The 21,207-nt window shown below is 44.3% G+C and overlaps 1 protein-coding gene across 2 annotated transcripts; it reads left to right on the top strand.

Moving 5' to 3' along the window:
* Positions 1-10,047: 10,047 nt before the first annotated feature.
* Positions 10,048-19,879, top strand: LOC142903928 (uncharacterized). Of its 2 annotated transcripts, XM_076049827.1 has the most exons (9): positions 12,892-13,106; positions 13,221-13,320; positions 13,442-13,536; positions 14,479-14,550; positions 15,475-15,828; positions 16,538-16,804; positions 18,476-18,586; positions 18,691-18,723; positions 18,836-19,879. In XM_076049827.1, the coding sequence occupies exons 3-9, from the start codon at positions 13,467-13,469 to the stop codon at positions 18,904-18,906; spliced, it is 978 nt and encodes a 325-aa protein (XP_075905942.1). In that variant the 5' UTR covers positions 12,892-13,106; positions 13,221-13,320; positions 13,442-13,466; the 3' UTR covers positions 18,907-19,879. The 2 variants fall into 2 exon arrangements, with proteins under 2 accessions (XP_075905943.1, XP_075905942.1); XM_076049828.1 differs by lacking the exons at positions 12,892-13,106; positions 13,221-13,320; positions 13,442-13,536 and adding an exon at positions 10,048-10,174.
* Positions 19,880-21,207: the final 1,328 nt, after the last annotated feature.

Raw genomic sequence — 21,207 nt, 5'->3', positions numbered from 1 at the left:
AATCACCAAGCGCCACTCAGTCCAGCTGCAGAGGTATTTGTGTAAGTGATGGCAATACTTTTTTTTTTTTTAATGAACAGATTTAAATATATTGATATTTTTCAACTAAATCTATGTACGTTTGTGGAAATGTTAAAGAAAAACGACTCTCGAGGTCATTCTGTAATACTGATAATTATGGCTGAGGTTGGCTTGAGTTGGAGGGATCATATCACACTTGCGCTGATTCTCATTTGATGTTACCTGATTAAGTTATTTATATTTGAACACATGGGTCTGACAGAAGGTCCAATCAGAGACCATCAGAGGAATCATCTGAAGGCTTTAGGTGTTTGGTTGGTCTAGCAAAGCTCGATTGTTGAAAAAACCCCAAAAACAAATGGCTATTCAACTTGTCGAAAACTTGGGTTAAAACTATTTTAGTTTTGCATTTCTTCCCTGCAGTATGTGTGTTACGCAAAGACCTGATATTAGATGGAGAAAATCCAATTTCACATAGAATTTCCTCACATTACAGCATTACAGCCTTTTCTCATGCTTGCTGACCCGCCGCTGACCCGCCATGTGACTACCGCACGGCAGAGCTGCACCGTCTTTACCAACAACAACGGTAAGAGACCGACTCTCCTCCTCTCTGCTCTCACAGCAGTGTTTGGAAAGTCTGCTCGGGTGAGTTTTGCATCAGATCTTTCAGAGGAGCAATCAATGCTAAATCACAACAGCCAGTCTTGTCTCTTTTCTTTTTGCAGTTCCCACATAATACAGATAAGATTTCGATCCAAACCTTTTTCAATTGGAACCTCAGACTCTCTAATTATCTCTAAATCCAGCCGCTGACTGACGCCTGTGCCTCCTTTGAACACACAAACAATTCGTTCGGCAGAGTCCCCGTGGCGTCGGCGCTGTTTCAGAGTCGAGGGCAAGAACGTTTTGGCGAAAAGGAATGCGCCGCCACCTCTCACTAATTAATAATAACCGGCTCTGATTTTGCCCTCCATTGTGACTAATTGTGAGAGGAAAACGGAGGGCAGAGGAGACAGAACGGAGGTTGTGTGTTACGCGGGAATTATTTTTCTCCGAGGTGCCGCGCCGGAGAGGGCCGACCCTCGTCTCTGTACTCCCACTCACTGAAACACACACACACGCAGGCCGCGATGATCAGAAGACTTCTGAGATTTATCTCACTTTCCTGCCGGTCTCTTAGGCAACAGGCTGTCGAGGGATCGTTTGGTTTGTCTTGACTTCAGACAGGATTCCCCCGTGTATGTAACCGTGAAAAAGATGGAGAGCGGCAGACAGGCAGGCAGGCAGGCAGACAGGCAGACAGAGGGAGGAACTAATGTGAGGCACTGTAGTCACAAGACTCCTCAGTCGTTCGGGATAAAGAGCAAATGAGCTGCACGTGATGGGACGGCGGCTCCAGACTCTCCGCTCTTGTTTCTCACATTCAGTCACGATCATAAACTCCAATGAAGATACCCCCATTTTTTCCAACATCAGGGTCCTTCCTGTTTGCAAGAGTTCATTAAGAGTTGAGCAACATTAAGACACGCACGTTTTCAGAAGCAGGACTGCGTTTTCCCCTCATTCATTTGCACTATAAGCAGCCCCAAAACATCTCCAGAGAAGATGACAGTGTTTTAATTTTTCTTTGACCTTTGGCTCACCTCAAGTCATAACCAGCTATTGCAAGATGTGCACAGACGTGCGCAGCTTCTTGTGAATTATTTCCTGTGTGATAGCTGAAGAATTCCACACACATTCATGCTGCTGCCCAACCGAGAAGAAAATGAGCTTTGGCTTATTTAGCTGAGGCTGCCAGGCCAGAGCGGCTGAGGCCTTTTATTAATGGCTGTGACGTTGCACAATCGAGTGTTTTTTTTTTCATCCACTTCACCGTCAGGGTTGCTGCTGGTAAAGCAGGTTGTGTCTCAGATAAATTGTGGTATTAATGAAATTCACATTATTCGAGGTATTATCTGCATACTTAGACTGAGAACTGTTTCTCATTCGAGAGACTCTCAAAAAAAAAAAAGGTTTTCCACCCTGCTCCAGATGTCCCATCAGCCACCTACTCAGAATGTCACGGCTCTGGATGAACACTGGGGAATTCTGGGTGACAGCCTTGGACAAGGTGAGAGTCTGACAGCGTGAAAATGCAGCTGAGGGTCACAGGTGGCGCAAGTGTAGATGCTGCGACGGGGTCTAATTCTCACCCTGGCTGTGGCCGGGTTTTCTAGGAGACTCATCTTTTTTTCTTTTTTCTTTCTTCTTCCTTTTTTTTTAGTACTCAGGGTCCCTGAGCTGAATCAGTCCTGGTGCTGCAAGGTCGATAAACAGGCGCCGGAACGAGGAAGGAGAAGGCGCAGGGAAGGTAGGAAGGCGTAGCCCGGCTGTGAATTAAGCACGCAGTAAAACGGAATCGATGCGAGGAGGAGCAGCGAGGAGCAGCGAGGAGCGGCGATGGGAGCGGGACATGAATGAGAACTGGCGGCTGCGTCACCACCTTCGGCCGATCGAAGCCGCCGTTTAGTCTGTGTGTGTGGGCGCCCGCTGGAGAGCGTGCGAGCGTGGAGGCCTACCTGAAAGCGCTCCAAAGGCCTGTTGTGGATGAGTCACCTCGGACGTTCACACACTCACACACACAAACACGCACACTCGCAGTCCTGATTACAAGCGAGGATTCGTTTCGCACCTGCAGCACAAAGCCACTATTTTGATGGAACTTGTGTGGGACGTCGAGCAGAAAGAATCCAGATCCTTCTGTGCATTGGTGTCTTACCGGCACCGGCAACATGAGTCAAGTGTTCAACAAATTGTTTGGATGAATAATATTCACACAAAATGTCTTTCAGGTTTTGAGGCCTGCAGGAGCTCAGCGACTCCACAACAAGACCTCCTTCACACTTTGTTTGCTAATCCTTTTAATTACCAATCTGGGAATTGAGTATTTTTCCCATCTAGTCATCAGTGTGTGCACAGAAAAGTGAATAAAAGAAGCTAGTTTATGATCATGAGTCAACAAGTACGATGGATTTAAAGAAATAATAAAAACTAGGGACGGATCGTTCGCAGACTCTGTAATAAGCCTGTAACAACACTCACTCTGATACACATAAGAGGGATTCTGTAGGCGTTCTAAAGATTTAAAAGCCCAGTTTGTTTATATTTAGCACCATCTAATGGTAAGAAAACATAGTGCAAACCATTTTAACCTTAATCCCTGTTTCCTTAATTTCCTTGTATTTCTTTAACCAGCAGTGAGCCGACCCACTGGATTCTGGGCTGCTGGAATGAAATAGAAATACTTTAAACACAACAGTATTTATTTAAGCTTAAAAAAAAAAACTACATTTGTAGTATATTTCTTTTATCTTTCTATTATATTATGGTGTCTCACACTTCTGAAAAAACACCTTTAAGGGAACTGTGTTTTTCTAGTTTAGCACTTGCTGTCTCTTTGTTAATTACATTGTAAACACGTTGGGGGAAAAGAATTGTTTCCTGGCCCAGGTGAAGTCAAACTGACTGAGAATTCAAGTCTGAATCTGGATCTACTTGGACGGTCCGGTTGTTGATATTTTCAAGTCATTTTTGCCCCTTTCTCAGTTTTTACCCACAGCACGCTGGGAAAGTCGAAACAATCCATCACGCTGGAAAGTAGCGGCACATGAGAAAGTGAAATAAATTACTTTCTTGATGTTCTATTTGTTTCCAATTCAGAAGCGTCGAGCTGTGTGTATGTGTGTGAGAGAGAGAGAGATAGCGAGAGAGAGAGAGAGAGATTTATCTTGCACTGTTGGCTAAATTGTATTGAGGTCCATCTGACACAGAAAATAACAGGAAATCGTCGGGATCCAGTATCACAAAATACAACGCAGCGCAAAGGCAGTATTGGTGTGTAATAGCAGCGTGTTTATCATTTCTCGCCCGACAGATTGTTTCCTTCCTCCTCCTCCAGTTCTTCTTCTTCTTCTTTGTTTACCCTGTCACTGTTATCCGTCAGTCAGCTGGGTGGAAAATTTCCACCCTGCGCCTGAAAAAGGGAACAGAGTTTGGAAAAACCCCAAAATAAAACATCCATTGGCTGCAGTTTGCTGCCCTCAGAAGGTTTATTATCCTCCGGAAGAAGGTGAAAACTCACAAGGCAGCATCCTTAATGTCAAGGATCGTGTGTTTGGATGGCGTGTGGCCTCTTACCTCAGTGTAGCTGTGAGAAACACTTCTGGTGCATTGCGTGGCTTCTCGGGGCTCATCCCTCCAGTGGACGGTTGCAGTACTGGACCCGCTCTGTGTCCGTGTTCACCCCGTGCTGAGTGTGTTGTGCGCTGTGTGCCATTAAAAGCCGTCTCTGTTGGTTCAACGAGTTATTTCTGCTTCCGCAAGCTCTTTTCTTTTTCCGCACATCTGCAGAAAAACGAGGCCCGGTTGGTCGGAGAGCCCCGCGAGTTTTGGTTCTCCTGCTCCTGCTGGTGCGTTTGATTATCGGGCCTCCTGGTGTGATAAAGCATCACACAGTGCTGCGGCAAAACACTAATGTTTAAGGAATCAGATATGATAATAAGGATTTACTGCCCTGCAGAGTTTAAACTTGATCATCTGAGATTTACACCTGCAAGTAAATTATTGCAGATTTTCAGATTTAAAAAAAAAGAACATTTTGCTTCAAGTATGAGCTTTAAAAAGGAAAGACTGAGTACTGAGAGGCCTGGATGCTGATGTGCCGAGGTGTATGTGTGTTTGTGTGTGTGTATGTGTGTGTGTCCTGTCTGTGCAGGCCAGCGAGTGCGGGACAGACTGTCGACTCAGGTGGAGGCTGTTGTCATGGCAACAGAGGATGTCACTTGGTTGCGCAGTACTCCAGCTGTCCTGCGGTCGTCCCGGACGTCTCGCTCTGACCAGCTCAATTTCCCATCGGCTCGCCCCCCCCGACCCCCCCCCCCCCAGCCCGCCCCCCGCTCCACCCTCTACCTTCACCACCCACCCACCCATAGCCTCCTCAGGATCCCTCCTCCTCCATCTCTTGCCCCATTTCCCTGCATTTCTCTAACCACCGCTCACCCTCCTCCTCCTCCTCCTCTCTTCATCTCTCAATCCTCTGGAGATATAAATAGAGGCAATAACTCACACTGGAGTGTATATTTAGTTTTGTGTGCGTGTTGTTGTTGTTGTTGTTGTTGTTGTTGTGTTTCCCCTCTAATGACCCACATAGGCTCACAGGTGGGCCGATGTGTGGCACTGGGATTCACTGATCCCGGCCATCAGTTCTCGACTCCACAGCAGCCTTCCAGATCCAAAACACACTGCATACTTCACTCTGTCAGGCCTACGACCCAGGAGGCATTCAGGGTCTCCAGCTGCCGGCGGCTATTCCGGAGCTGATACAACGACCCACCAGGGGTGAGAAATAAATCACCAAATAAATTTCACAGGCAGCTAATCAACAAATCACCATCATTTTCAGTGTCTCCTCTTTGAAATTATGAAGTATTTGGTCATAAAGATAAACCTTGTGACGGTAAATGTGTATTATAAATCAAATTCTAAATAGTCCAGTTTGTAAAATTTGGTTTTCTTTATAATTTATGATTTTTATATTGGTAAAAGCTTAACATACTGTCCGTAAATACATAAATAAAAGTGTACACTCACAGTGAAATATAAGGAAATTAGTTTTCCCTACCTTTAGAATGAATTATATAAGAATATACGTAGAGCAATAAGGGATGGCAGTTAGCCGCCATCTTACACGACCATTTTTCTAAGGAAGCCTGCCATGGACAAAATCAGCTGTCTGACAGCCTGTTTTGTATTTAGGATGAATGCTCCAGTCCTCAAAGACACCAACGCAGAAGAAGGCTGATGAGGTTTCCAGGTTTGCGCTCGCATTGCATGCTCCAGTGCAGCACATTGCAGGTTCAAGGACCCGCATTCATCACAGCGTTGACTCTAATCTCTCTCCAAGTGTCTACCAACACTCGGCGTGCGCGCTGACGCTACTCCACAGGTCGTCCCGCTCATTGCATCATCGCATCATCCTGCAATCAAACTGATTTAAAATGACTTCTTTGTGAACTGGAAACAGGTTGGATTCAGTTCTTTTTCATTCAAGGCCTTAACATTAAATCTGATTATATAAGTTTCAGACTGAACCTGTGTGTGAGCAGCACTGTAGTGTGAAACTCACTCAATCAGTCTCTCACACTTGATTTCCAGCTGTACGTGCAATGACCTCTGAACCCCCAGAGAGCTAATAAAGGGATGAAAAAACCCAGGACAGATGAAAGAGGCCACCTGAGCCCCGACGGCGCTGCTCATCCGTCCACATTTTATATATTTGTCAAAAGGTGACGATGAAAGATGTCCGCGGGATGAGCAGCGCCTTCACCAAGGTCTCTATTTGTCAAAATGGTCTTTACAAGACAGAAAGATGGAACGTAATTCAATGCCGTGACGGTGGCCGGCCATAAAATGATGCAATAAGATTGCATACTTCCTCCCCGCTGAGCGCACATTTATTAGATGTGGAGCAAGAACAAGGGGGAAAATCTTTATTTATAAAGCCTCTTACGCAGAGAGTTTACAAAGGGCTTTACAATGAAACAAATATGACACAATTGAATGCATAAAATGCAACAAATCCTGTCTGACATGCAAATTGAAACCATTAACATCATCATGCCGGATGTTGAGTCACAGGTTGTTTTTGTAAACTGAGCATTGTTTGCAGCTTCTGCACACTGTGCAACCACAGGTTGCCGACGGAGGCGGGAGGGTGGTCAAATTCTTAGAAATACAAAAAACCCCTGAAATCCACAACACAGCTTTTCTTTGAAACAAACCAACACCGACAAGATCTTACTGTCTTATGTATTTCTTTATTATCAATTCTGTGATTTAGAAGATCATTTTGCACAACATGTAGCTCCTGAATTGAAGGGACAAATAGCAACATTCAAGAACTTCAAGAAAAAAAAAACTTTTCATCAGAGCATAAATTAAGTAGTGAGTTTTTTCCCCCCTTAGGAGTGTTATAAATTAATAAAATGTTGCAGGTTGTTGACCTTTTAAAGTGTCCAAGCTGATTTCACACTTGTGCACTCGAGAGCCTCTTTGGGCTTAAACAAGCTGTCCGGTCTGTAAAGGTTGTTTGAATAAATTTGCACTCATTCAGCAAAGTAACAAGCTTCCAAAGACAGAGAGACACACATACACACGTGCACACACGCACGCACACTCATGCACACAGATCTCTTAAATATCTCAGGTGTCGATCAGAGTCGTGTACCTGTCAAAGGGGGATTTGGTCTGGAAGTCCACAACCAATCCATCGCACTGTAGCGTCCATAAATAATTCATGAAACTCCAGTGCAAGTATTGGGAAAAAAAGAAAGACACACTCTCTCATACACACACACACACACACACACACACACACACACACACAATCCCAGTCAGCCTGTCCCCCTCCGCCTTGTCACTCTACCTGTGTGTTCCCCAAGGACCCAATCAGTGTTCAGGCACAGGAAGACAAATTATTGCCTTGAGCGGCGCTCGATAGAAAGCAAAGGGAAGGAGAGGATGGCAGGGAGGGGAAAAGAGTGGCTGACGAGTGAAAGAGTGGCAAAAGAGCAGCCAGGGATTAGGGACGAGGAGCGAGTGGAGGAGATGAGAGGAGGAGAGAGGTGGAGGAGGCGGAGGAAGAGGACAGAATTCTTTTTAATGGTTGTCTCATCCAGCTGTTGATGCTGAAGTAGAAATTTGGAATTTCATGTTAATCTGCCCTGAAAGATTGTAAAATAACGCTTCAAATTGCTCAGACATTCACCTTATTCAAAATGAATAATAGGTAAATAATGAGTGTCAGATCAGCTGTGACGTTGTGGAGTGCCGCAGGGATGTTTGCTTGGTACGTTAATTTTCCCTTCTTTTTTTTTGACTCGCTCTCTGTCGGACAACCTGCGAAGCCACAGCCATTGTGGATGATCGTGACATTTTGGCTGTGTGACATTAAAGTTCTGCCTGACATTTAGACGCACTATTGATTCCCTCCCCCCCATCCAACCCCACTCACTTCTCCTTCTTCTCAGCGGCAGTCATTGTTAAACAAGACTAATTAGCCCTTTGAAAAGTGACCGAAAAAGGAAACACACAATACGTCCATCCTGCTGGGGCTCCTCCCTTCAAACCAGTCAGGAGATGTTGTGAATGTGGACCTGCTGAGGTCCAGGAATGAATTTGTGAAGTGTGCCACACTTGCAAAGACGAGCGTATAGCAAGTAAAAATTTGTTACATCCTCACTGCCAGTGCAACCTCTAAAATTGCTTTTCTGGCTATGCAGACTTTTCGCCTTTCAAAGACTTTTCCCACTTTCCCACGATTCACAAAGATTCATAATTATGAAAATCAATGTTTTTTCTTCCCGTAACTGTCACCTCTCCTTGCGGTGCCTGGAATGTGAAACGCCCCTGACAAATATTCAGGGGTGTGGCTATCCATATTAAATGGATATTCAATCCATTTAATATTGGAATGGAAACCCTGTGATGGTTCAGCTTGTGTGTGTCCTGTCATTTTCTTTTTGAAATCTCTTTTTTTTTAGGTCTCCAGGTCCCCACTCCTCGCAGCTTGACTTCAGTCATCCACACCTGCTCTGCGACAACAGCGTAGTTTCCCAATTTGGAATCAATAAAGTACATCTATTCAGTTCCTGAATTGGTGAACACACAGAAATTTCCTGAGCACCATTTCAAATATCGGTTTGCCCTGATATGCAGCCAACACCAGTGATTCTTAAATGCGTATTATGTGTCCCTGGTATAAATGGAGCACTGAGTCACACCAATTAATGGCGTGCCAATCAGATTAAACCAAACAGAAGCAATTTCAGCGTTTCTCCCTCTTGGGGGCGGACAACAAGACTTATTTGTCTGCACTGGCAGTCACAGTGCATTTAGTCCGATTCCTCCACTTGTCTGACTCTGCCTCTTAACTTACTAACCCGCTTCTTGTTTCCCAAGATCAAGTTCACGACATCGCTTGTCGGCTGCGGCCCTCTGGAGGAGGATCAGGCTGTAAATCCTTCTGCCCTTGTTGGCATCGCTCAGCCACCTCACACTTTATCTTCACCAGCTTTTCTCCGCCAAGGTCACGGAAAGGCGGATCAATCAATTTTGATAGTGGCCACACACACACACACACACACACACACACACCTGCGCGGTTAGAGGTCCATGCAACAGCGCCACAGGCTGTTGCAGCATCGGAGACGTGACGGCGGCCTATAAGATGCGCTGGACTTTGATACGTGCATGTGTGCACTTCCTGCCCTGTGTTAGGAGAACAGATGCAAGTAAATGATGTTTACACAGGGCAAATAAAAATAAATCCGTTGAGGGGGAGATTTCAGAACATGCCAGCACATGCCTGCCTTATCTTCATCATGAAAGAGCGAGAGTGATGCTGATTATGATTTATTACAGTTTCTCCACCGGCCTGAGTGTGTGTGTGTGTGTGTGTGTGGGGGGGGGGGGGGGGGGGGGGTCTGATGACAGGAAAAACAGGTTCGATTGGATGCTTAAGGTTGAACATTTTTGTTTAAAAAACAACAACAACACACAAATAAAATCTGTTGTAAACACCCATGGTCAAAACCAATGTAAGCGTGTGAGCTTGATTGAGTTTGCACCCTGGACGTTCTTTCGTCACTGGAGAGAACTGGACTCAGTTGCCGGACACGAGTCTTTTCATGAGTAAATTCTGCCATCTAGTGGTTAAAAAAAAAAGAAAAAAAGAACGCAGCCAAACAGGGTCATCAACATGACTTCCCCGAACAGGAAGTTGACAAATGTCTTGATTTCCCCCTTTTTTTTTTTTTTTTTTTTTTTTGAATTATTCACCGCAGGCGGACAGACGTTGGGCTATTAGTTCCACCGAGAAAAACGATCGAAGACCTTGAAGCAATTGACCCCGGAACTACCCGACTGTCTTGTATCAACATTTTAAACAGATCACGGCCGCAAATAAAAAAAAAAAAAAAAAAAAAAAAAAAGCCGTTGTAGCGCAACAAAACATCTTTGTCGACCGGACGAGCGGCGTCAGCAGGAACTTTATTTTGAGTTGGCCTTCAGAAAAAGGGAATTGAAAATGTGGAATTGACCTTTGGCATTTGCGGTGAGTATATTCCAGGAGGAAATTACCAAGGACGCTACAGCGTCACGACGCTGGTTAATACAGAATGTGGTGAAGAGTTGAGTACACATTCGCACGCGCGCACGCACACGCACACGCACACACATAATTCACGAAACTGCCGTGCAAGCGTCGGACACACATGCTTACACAAGTGCTAACCACAATGAGCCTCCAGCTTCGGCCCAATTACAGTGAGAATTTCACGCCTGCCTGACACACATCTTTTTTTTGTGTGTGGCTGTTTTTTTCCCCTCCTCTTCATTTTGTTTTATTAACAAAACTTATATATGTTGTGGCGTGACTGGCCTCTTCACTGTGTTACGATAATGTTACGTTATCAACAATGTAAGCTAATTTGTGCATAGCTATAGTTTCTAACATAGTGTTTGGACTGCCTTAAAGAGACATCAAAAAAGTCAAGTCTCATCAAGTTATGAGTTCAAATTAATCAAAGATGATCACAAATCTTGACCTCAGGCCCTAAACTGGCTTGGCCACTGTACAAGACAAGAAGTTTGGGTGTGGTCTTCTATTATTTTTAAAGTCTGACTAATATCTTTCAATCTGGAATAAAAACAAACTCTTTATTGCCTCACACACTGAACAAAAAGCTTTCTGTCTCAGTGGCACCGATGAGTAATCACCTACTCTCTGGTTGGCCTTAGGGGACCAAACGTCTGTAGCGTTGGACTTATTTGACAAGACAAAAAGACTTTGAGCCGGGGGGGGGGAGGCAGTCACATCAAATTCTGGCCCCAAATGGCTGAAAACCCCAAACATTTCGGAGGCCTCACAAGAATTTGATGATTCTTGAGAAGAATACAGGGTGATAGTGATGATGCAGTGGTTAGCGCTGTCTCCTTACTGCAAGAAAGTCGCAGGTTTGGTTCCTGAGCCTGGGATGTTTTCTTTGTGGAGTTTGCATGTTCTCCCTGTAACTGCGCGGGTTCTTCTCTTGGTTCTCTGGCTTCCTCCCACAGTCCAGAAACATGCGTGTGAGGTTTGTGTGAATGCGAATGCTTGTTTGTCATTGCTTGTTGTGGTGTCTGAAGCATCTTGTACCGTACATCTTAGGCCATTCTATATGAAAACAGGATGGAGACGCAGTTAATCATGTCTGTGAATAGGTTGCTTTCAGCCAACTTTTCGAGGACCTCCCTGGGGCAGACCTGGGTGCCTGATCGATACTTGACTTCTTTTAGAACAAAATTACTCTTATATAATCAAGTCAGCGTCAACGAGGAGTGCTTCATCTACACATCACAGCTGGCTGACAAAACTGGTGTGGCCCTGTGGTGAACAGTGTGAGCTTGCCTTTGCCCAGTGAAAGCAGGAATAGGCTCCAGGAGACCCTGTGACCCAGGAGTAGGCGGTCATAGAGGATGGGTGAATGGATAGAAACAGATTAAGCTGGCGAGGAAATGCACGGTTCTCATGGCTGTCTGTTTGTAGTGATGACTGTACAATCGCTTAGCGACTGCACCAGATGAGGGGACATCTAGTTTGCAACATAAAAGCACTGAACTCTGGGTCGCCCGACCGGTTGTGGTTCGTTCTGCCGATTGTCAGGGCACGTGTACACGCCACACGACATTCTTAACGCTGAGAAGCGATTAAACCCACCAGAAATTTGTCATCAACAAATGGATGAGGTGGAAGGCAAATTACTCAGCTTCCCTCTGAGCTCTTGGCGGCAACAGGGTTGGGAACGTGTGTGTGTGTGTGTGTGTGTGTGTGTGTGTGTGTGTGTGTGTGTGTGTGTGTGTGTGTGTGTGTGTGTGTGTGTGTGTGTGTCAGCCTGGCACAGTTGACAGCGAGGGCGGAAGCAATCTTTCCTCGTTATTGTATCCGACCATACTCTGTTTTTATTTTCGTTTCATCAGAGTTTGTTAACGTTCCATAGCTACGTGGAACTCTGTCCGTCCTGCAGCTGACGACACCAGATGCTAAAAATAATCAAAGGAAAAGAGATTTGAGATAGGGTTGAATGATTTGATTGATTTGTTCCTTATTTAAGTGTCATGCTTCCAAGGAAGTCCAACTCATATGAACTTACGGGACACATTTTCCATTAATTTAACATGAGCAACTAAAATGATCAGTCTTTGTCATAGAACGGAGATCAGACAAGAAAATTAAACAAGCCTTCGTTGAACCTGGTACCGACACTGACATGCATCAGTGCACTAGTTGTACAGCTGAGATTGCCTCCTATGCCAAGTCTTACAAACACAGTTCTCCAGTTTCTGTCCATTGTCTTCCCAGATTAGTACACGCACAGTTTATATTGGCCAGTGCTGCAAATTTGTTATTTAGAAACTTGTTGAAGGCCTTAGGTTGGACGCGTTGACAGGTTGATGACACTTCCTCCCTCTCTTTGAGACTGTGAAAGCCCTAACTGAACTTCACCTTGTATGGCCGGTTTGTAGTTTTTATTCCCTTATTAAAGAGCGGGAAACCTGACACCCCCACACAGCACCTCCACCCACAACCCCTCGCAGGTCCTCGCTGAAGTGACCATAACAACCATTTGTTGTCACTCTTGTTTGGTTTATAATTCTGAATGCTTCCTGTTCAGTATCACAGTGAGTTGGAAATGCAGAGCGGAAGAACTGCCAAAGGGACCACGCTAGGACAGTCTAGTCCACCGGGAGCTTTTCTTGTAATTGAGGCAGCTTCCTCAGTTGGAGTCTTTGTTGCAGTAAACAGTGTAGAGTCCTGCTGTATGAGTCATCAAGTCAACACGTAAGGCTGACAGTCTTGGACTTCATACAGGATACAGGTCCTTGAAAAGATGTCTTCGCTGACCGGGAATCTAAACCGGGCCGCGGCGGTGAGAGCGCCGAATCCTCACCACTGGACCACCAGGGACACCAGTGGCCCTCACCGAGCTCTCTCTGTGCACATGCAGGTGGCAGACAGGTAGTTGAAAAGATAAAGCAAATATCAACAACATGTTGTTTCTCACACTTTAGAATTGAGTTGTTCTCCCTTTTTTTTAAAAAAAAAAAAAAAAAAAAAAAAGTGTTTGTGCAACTGCTGTCTGGCGCTGCGCTGAGGTTAGGACTGCATTCCATTTCGTGTGTGTAATCGGCTATAACAAAACAAGAAAAAAGTTTTTGAAAGTGTAAGTGCAGTTTAGAATATTATACTACTATTAGTAGTAGTAGTGGTAGCAGTAGTAGTAGTAGTAGCAGTAGTGTCATTGTTGTTCATAAGTTGACAAGTTTTTCTTTCATGACGTAGGTGTGGGCGGGATTGACCCTCCCACATGCCGGCTGAGAGGCCAGGAACAGGAGGCAAAGTTTCATTTTCAAGACTTCCCTCACAGGCTCAGTACGGTAGGCAAGCGTGTTCTAAAAACACCCTCTTTTTCAGACTGTCGCCGTTCAGCTCCTTCAGCTCACGTTCTGCTGTGTGTAAACTGAAAGATAGGAAACGTACATCGATCAGCCGCAGGCGCCCGCAGGTTTGTTAGTCGATGATTGTTGAGATACCGGCGACTCGACTTTTTGTGACCTGCCAGGATTTTATCTCCAAGCTGGAAGTGCTGCGGCGTAAGATCTATTTGTGTCGTTTCCTCTGGTTGTGAAATTATTTGTGAGCGTGTGTGTGTTTAGGTGCTTGTGTGTGTGTGTGTCTTTGTGTGTCTGTGGCTGCGCACACTCTTTCACTCTTTCGTTTTTTCACCCCACACCTCCACCCCAAAAAAAAATTGGCGACGTTTCATCTGTAAAATGAAAGAAATGTGGTGCCGCTCTTGTGGCGCTCAGTTGTGTGACAGCGAGACTCAGAGGTTGCTTTATGGTTTTGTTGTCGAGAAAAAAAGCGATTGCTGCGATGAGTTGTAAAGTAGTAATAATAATAATGATAATGATATTAATAGATTTTTATTCATAACGCACTTTCCGTTTGTGACACATATGTGTCACATATTTGACTTCCAGAGCTGAAAAACAAACAATAAAAAAAAACACAACTTGAGTTGTAAAGGTGGCGAACCCGCACTTGTTTGTGTGTTTGTGTGTGTGTGTGTGTGTGTGTGTGTGTGTGTGTGTGTGTGTGTGTGTGTGTGTGTGTGTGTGTGTGTGTGTGTTATGACTGAGTAATTGAAACTACACAGCAGTGGGGAAACTCCTTCTGATCTTCTTTTCCTGGTGGTTGTCAATGTCAGTTTTGTCAACATATTTATTTTCACTTAATTATTTACTTAAATAGTAAAATAAATTTAGATTACTTCAATAACACGTACTTCAATTTTCTTCCTCCTCTTCTTCTCCCAGGACACACGATGTTTACCAAATGCGTGATGCCAGCTCTGTTCCTGACTTCGATCTGTCTCCTCATCTTCCCGGGTAACTGCTCCCTCAAAGCTCTAAATCAAAGGGGAATCAGCACCCATTTAGATCAGTCTGCCGCGACAACAGGGGCAGTCCAAGCAGGACGAGCATGGGGCAAAACATGGAAAACATCTCTTGTGTTGGATCTCCCCGCCCCAGGAAAAAAATATATATGATGGTTTTACATTTTCAAATGTCTCAGCCACAAACCAGCAGAATCGCAACACACAGATCGTCCAAGACAATGGTAGAGGCTGTAAAATGTTATCAGTTTCCGGGAATACCGCTGGGTCTGTGTCAGGAGGTCATGGTGGGCTGTAGCGACGAGGGGTTACTGGAGGTCAAGCTGTTTCAAACACAGAGCTCCGAATGTAGTGTTTTGAGTGCAGAGAAATGTGCGATAGAAATGTAAACCGTTTTTATTATGACAATTATGAGCCGTCACAAAGTGACGCTCTTGCTTTTGTGGGGCCAAAAAGAAGAAGCGAAAGTCTAGCATTTCTGAGCGGAGATCCCTGATGACGCAGGACTGGAGGGATGTTCTCGCTTCACTTTAACGCAGAACACAAAGGTCACAGCAGGTTTTCGAAGGACACGGCGACGGAGCCGTCGTTAAGACTGCCATTTGAGCCAAAGCTGAATGGTCGGTTTGATCACGTCAAACTTTGGCCCTCTTTCTTGCATGTGAGACGCGCACGTACGGCTGCAGAGTAACAGGCATCAAAAACCAGAATAGTCAAAAGCGAAAACGGTGTTTTCCTCCTTCGAGCTCGTTCTCTGTTTCGCGCCCACACACAGCCCCCAATTGGTCAACGCTCAGCTAAACAGGTTAAAGATAATAAATGTCTTATGTATATTCTGTTTTACCCTTGTTCATGCTTGTCAGTGACAGAAACATCAGTCTGTCTCCAACAACTACTTTTTTGCTTACATTTGCAGAACTTGCTGCTGCTGCTGCTGCTGCTGCTGCTGCTTCAATGGTGGTCAAGGGAGAAGTTGGTGGAAACATCAGCATCAACTGCCCAAGCACAGCAAATAAGACAATCCAATTTTTTTATTTTCAAAAAGAGAACGTAGTGGATGAGCTCAAATTTGTGAATGGTTTTTATATTGGGAAGGTCATAGATAAACCTTATCCCAACACTTCCCTGGATCCTGAGAAGCAGACAACAGTGCACATGTCCGACTTGAGAGTGGATCACAATGGTCGTTACACCTGCACAACTGACTACATAGACCAGCAACCAGGAGAAAAAAGCCAAGAAGAAATATTTGTTGACATTGAAGTCACTGGTAAGAGGGAAACACCTTTCAAACTGTGATGGGCTTTTTGTCCAGAGCCAAGAGGGCAAAGATGAAATGATGCTAGCTCAATCGATCAATCGAGGCCAGTTAATAGAGATTGAGTGCGTTTGTCAAGATTATTTGGCTACATGTACTGAAAAAAATATTTCAATGTGTCCACCTTTTTTTTTGTTTTTTTTCCCAGAATTTAATGTCATTCAGTTATCTTATCAAACTCACAAGACCAACAACATTAAATTGTTATTGATTTATTAAGATGTCTCCACCAGTCCTGGCTATTGAAAAGCCTCCCTTGTGGACAAGTTACCATAACTACTTTCCCAGAAAGCCACATTTCACTTTTTATTCAGGGTAATTGGATTTTTGTGCTTGCCTCCAAAACATTTTAGCCTTTTCTAACAATGTAAAAAAAAACAAATGTTGAGTGAAATTTTACATGATCACAGGGCGCCAAAAAAAATGGAGGGAACAATTTTGATTTTTCGTTTTCTCATTCACACGTGACTAAGTGTTCTGACCGCACACATTAAGTGACGACAGTCTGAGGTTGAACTCATAGGTGAGAAACGGGAAGTTTGCCTCTTATGTCAGAGCTGTGTCAGAATCAACGGTCCCTGCAAACTCAAGCAATGCTTGGCTCAGTTTTCAAGGAAGTGCTGAGAATTCGATCCCTGAACTCTTTTCCTTTTTCTTCCAGCGAACTACAGCAAACCCAGTGTCACAAGCACCAGCTGTTCTGACTGCAATCACACTGTGACGTGCGAGTCACACGGCGGCTATCCGCAGTCTAAGCTTCAATGGAGCGTGTCTGAGGACAGTGTGTTGGATGACAACCCAACAAACGCGACGTCAGACCTGCGTGGCCAGTTCTCGCTCTCCACCACAGCCACCGTCAGCTGCTCCCGGGGCGAGGTCTCTGTCAGCTGCATGGTGAACGGCTTGACTTCGGACAAGGTCATCGTCTGTGAGTACCAAGTTGGCTCCTCACCACCTTGACTTCCCTTTTTGTCAGTGGGGAAACCCAGCGGTGGACAAGCTTAGATTGTCTGTCTTTAACAAATATTAGCAGGACATTTTGGGGGGATTTTCCGATCCTGTCAGTCCACCAGGTTTCATGGTCTCTCCCAGTGCTTGGTGTTACCATGGTTACAGCAGCAACTTTTGTTGTGACATTTAGAGATATTTTTAATGGGATATTCCCATATTTCTGAAGGAGACTGGTAGGAAATCCCAAGGTGACCAGTAGGCGACCGGTCTGTCTCTGTGGGGGGAGAAACGGCTATGACAACACGGTGACAGTGTGAACTGAAAACATGCACGTTAACCTCACCAACCTTGATCCTGAAGTAATACCAAAACCATTCAGCCTCCTTCTCAGTCGTGGGAAAAGCAGGAAGCTACCCTTTCAAAAGAAGATGCAAAAAAAGCAAATGGATTTGAAGAAACGACTGCCAGGCCCAGTTTCTGCCCATTGGCACAGAAATGCGACATCTGCACCTTTTCCTGCAGCTGGATGGCGTTTGGAGGTGACATGATGATGCAGTGGTTTTTCGCTGTCACCTTACTGCAAGAAGGTCATGGGATCGATTCCCGGGCCTGGGGCTTTCCTGTGTGACGTTTGCATGTCCCTGTGTCTGTGGAGGTTGTCTCTGGGTTCTCCAGTGTCCTTCTCCAGTCCAAAAACATTTAGCCTACTTCCTGTTGCTACAAAGTCATCCAAAGCTTTTGATTGGGGAAGACCCGGATGTGTTTATTTACAGTTAAGTTGTGAATGCAGGCTTTAAATATAGAAAAGAACAGTTTCTGTAGACGCCTGAAGATCCAGATGTTTAAAGAGAGACCATTCAGTGCAAGAAAAACAGTATTGGAGGGCCTGCATAGCACTGACAGTGACATCTGATCCATTTACTTGGAGAAGCAGTTGGACGAGCTGCTGAGCAGAAAGAAGCAGGAGAAGAAGAAGAAGAAGAAGGTGAGGTCCAGACTGGCAGAGGAGCTTAGGTGCACCAACCAGGACTGGTTGACTGACAGAGCCCAGGACCGACCTGATTTGCAGGACATCCTCCCTCTAAAACCAACCATCTGGAATGGAATGGAATGAACCTTTATTTGTAGTCTGGTTCTATCTGGTTGTACCTGTGAATGAAAAACCTGCCTCAGACAATCCAGGAGGTGAAGCAGTACTATGAGGACTACCAGCAGATGAAGCAGCAGCAGCAGAAGGAGAAAACAGAAGAAGGACATGAAGTTGCTCCCATAGGGAAGAGGCCAAAGGTCAAAAAGCCACAGGTTGAGTTTCCAGTTTATGAATCAACATGGGAGAATGTGAGCCTGCAGAGTTACAATCAGGTGACTCCAGGCAGCGACTCCAGATGATGTGAACAGTGGCTGTGGTGTGCTTTGTATGTCGCTATTTCAAGGTGAGCTGGCCTCTACGCCTGCTTGACATCCCTTCCTGAAAGCCCAGTGCACATTATGTGGATTAGCAAACAGTCTCCAGTGTCTCTGTCAACACGATGGGTGAACTACAGTTTAATGACTTTGAGATGAAGAGATAAACAAACAGATCAGACTAATTTCCACAGCCCAACTGACCTAGTTAATAACTCTGATCTGTCTTTCTTGTCATCTAAAGGTCAAAGCGCTGAAGCTTCGAAGACACATCTTTGGTTAATACCTCTACTGGTGGTATTAGCTGTGGCGGTTGTGGCAGTGGCACCGGTGGTACTGGTTCGACGTAGAAGAGGTAATTACATTATCCAGAAGACATTCTAGTTAAAACTTGTTTGACACACTGAGCTGCATGCAGATGGAATTATGTCACTCCTCTGTTGATTTGTTCTCCTGCAGGAAGTGGGAGTGACAGTGGAGTGGAAAATGCCGGTAAAAAAGAAAATGCTGCTCCTGTTTATTCAGAGCTTTTCCATCCATATAGTATAATCAATGTTTTTTATTCGATTTACATTCCCTCATCTCTACATTCTATAATTTGCAGCAGTAAAGTACAAGGCAGCAAATGGTCAAGATCCATCTGGAAGTGGTGAAAAAGTTACTGTAAATCCTTGAACCTGAGTGAATGCCACTGCTGCAACTGGCTGGATGTTCTCAGACTTCGGGGGTGGAGGGGACATCAGGTAGACATCGCTCCACGCTGAAGATGTTGAGGATGCCATCAAGAGCCAAGCTCACGAAAGAGCTTCTGTGATTTCAAAATATTGAAGTGGACATTTCATGTTTATTTATTTTTTTAAATGAAATAATGTTGCGATGAAATGTTGCGATCAAATGCACACATGCTGGAACTGCAATTCAGCGATGAGCGCAGGGCGAGGAGAGACTTGCACAGTGATAGAGAGAAGGTCCTGTTACAAATTGCACTGTTCTGCTGAGATCAAAGTGAGCAACAACGAGGGGAAGATTGGAAGAAAAAAAACGAAACTGAATCTTTGTTACCTGAATTGTGCAGCTCTTCCCATGAGAGCAAATCTCAAGGTATTTCCCAAAAACCAAAGTAGTTTGAAGTTGTGCCAACATACTTGAAAGGTGTCATGTCTTTTTACTGTAATCTTATATCTCTCTCTCTCTCTCCTTATATTTGTCTGCTCTCTCTCTCTCTCTCTCTAGCTCTCTCTTTCAGTGTGACAAGTTAAAGAAACTATGAAATTATTGTTTTTAAATTATGGTACAGTTTCTGTGTGTGTAGTCTTAAAAGATTTAAAAAAAAAAAAGTAATTTCAAGGTGAATAATAAGCTCTATGTTAAGTTATTTTATCGTGCCTGGACATTTCTTGACTTGTCAAGACTGTGACACTGCTCTATTGTATTAATAGATTATTATTATTATTGCTATTCACTGACTGTACAACACAACCGGTACTGCTCAGCCAAAACTGATGGTGTGAGATTCCCATGGAAGAAATGAAAAAACACAAAAACTCAAGACAAAACAGGAAAACATACTGATATCTTTGTTTTGCCTTGAATGTAAAAGGTTTTACTTCAGTCGTTTGTGGGACAAGTAAATAAAGGTCCAAACTGATTTACAGCTTTATTTATTTATTCATTCATTTATTTATTCATTATTTCATTTATTTTTTGTTGCAGTGAAGTTTTTCTACCAGTAGGTGAAGCAGTAGCACCACGGAGTCGCAGAGGCTTTGAAGCAGAGGCGTGTGTGTGTGTGTGTGTGTGTGTGTGTGTGTGTGTGTGTGTGTGTGTGTGTGTGTGTGTGTGTGTGTGTGTGTGTGTGTGTGTGTGAATGCGGTTCCTCTAGCTTCTCCTTGACTGTGTTACTGCTAGTCTGATTTGTTTATTGTTTTTTCTTCTAATGAATGTCTTCCTTTGGTCGTCCAGTTGAAGTGACAAGTCAACCTCCACAGACAACTTTACTCACCCTGTAGTTCTTCTTGGAGGGAAACTCCCCTCCCCTGCGCCCACACGCACATGTGATGGGTTGTTCGCGAATGAACCGGTCCGGGTTTTTCAAGCGAATGGAGACAGCCGGCTTCTCCTTTTATTTTTTTCGTGAGCCGAACCAGGTTGAACCACATCCAGGCGATGTACAACGTGTTTTGCACAAGATTTTGTGCAATAGAGAAATGTAAAAATAAACAGCATACAAATTATATTAATAAATATTAGAAATGGGATAATACCGTGATATATAAAACACACACACACATTCTCATACACATATGTGAACTGAACATTTTTAGCTGAATGCTACTTTTTGTTTGTTTTGCAATTTTATATTTATACTTTTTTTTTTTTTTTTTTTTAAATCTTGTGATGTTTCATTGATGTGTTCTTTGACTTGTGTTGAGTGTGTAATACACATTTACTATTTTGATATCAGGGCCATGTTCTCCCTGTGTCTGCGTGGGTTCTCTCCAGGTTCTCCGGCTTCCTCCCACAGTCCAGACACTTGCATGTGAGGTGAATTGGAAACTATGAATTGTCCGTAGGTGTGTATTTGAGTGCGACTGGTTGTTTGTCTTTGTTTGTCTCTATCGTGGCCCTGCAATGAACTGGCGACTTGTGCAGGGTGTCACCCTGCCTTCGGCCTATGACAGCTGGGCGAAGCTCCAAAGACCCCCGTGATCCTCAGCTCAGGAATAAGTGGGTATTGAAAATGGATGCATGGATGGTTGAACATTAGCCATTTATTTTAGCACATTATTTGGTAGTAAAATATTATAAGAAGCAAAAAAGAATCTAAGGAGCCGCTTGGGAGCCAAAAGAACCGGCTATTTTTTAGTGAGCCGAGCCAAAGGAACCGGTCCTCTCAAAAGAGGCGCAATTCCCATCACTAACAGACACACACACTCAAAACATGTCATGTGATGAAGGACGACGATCATATCGCTG

The sequence above is a fragment of the Nelusetta ayraudi genome, unplaced genomic scaffold (assembly GCF_046127955.1).
Source record: "Nelusetta ayraudi isolate G7.1 ecotype Tasmania unplaced genomic scaffold, CSIRO-AGI_Nayr_v1 ptg000120l, whole genome shotgun sequence".
NCBI lineage: Eukaryota > Metazoa > Chordata > Actinopteri > Tetraodontiformes > Monacanthidae > Nelusetta > Nelusetta ayraudi.
This window is presented reverse-complemented; position numbering and strand designations above follow the sequence as displayed.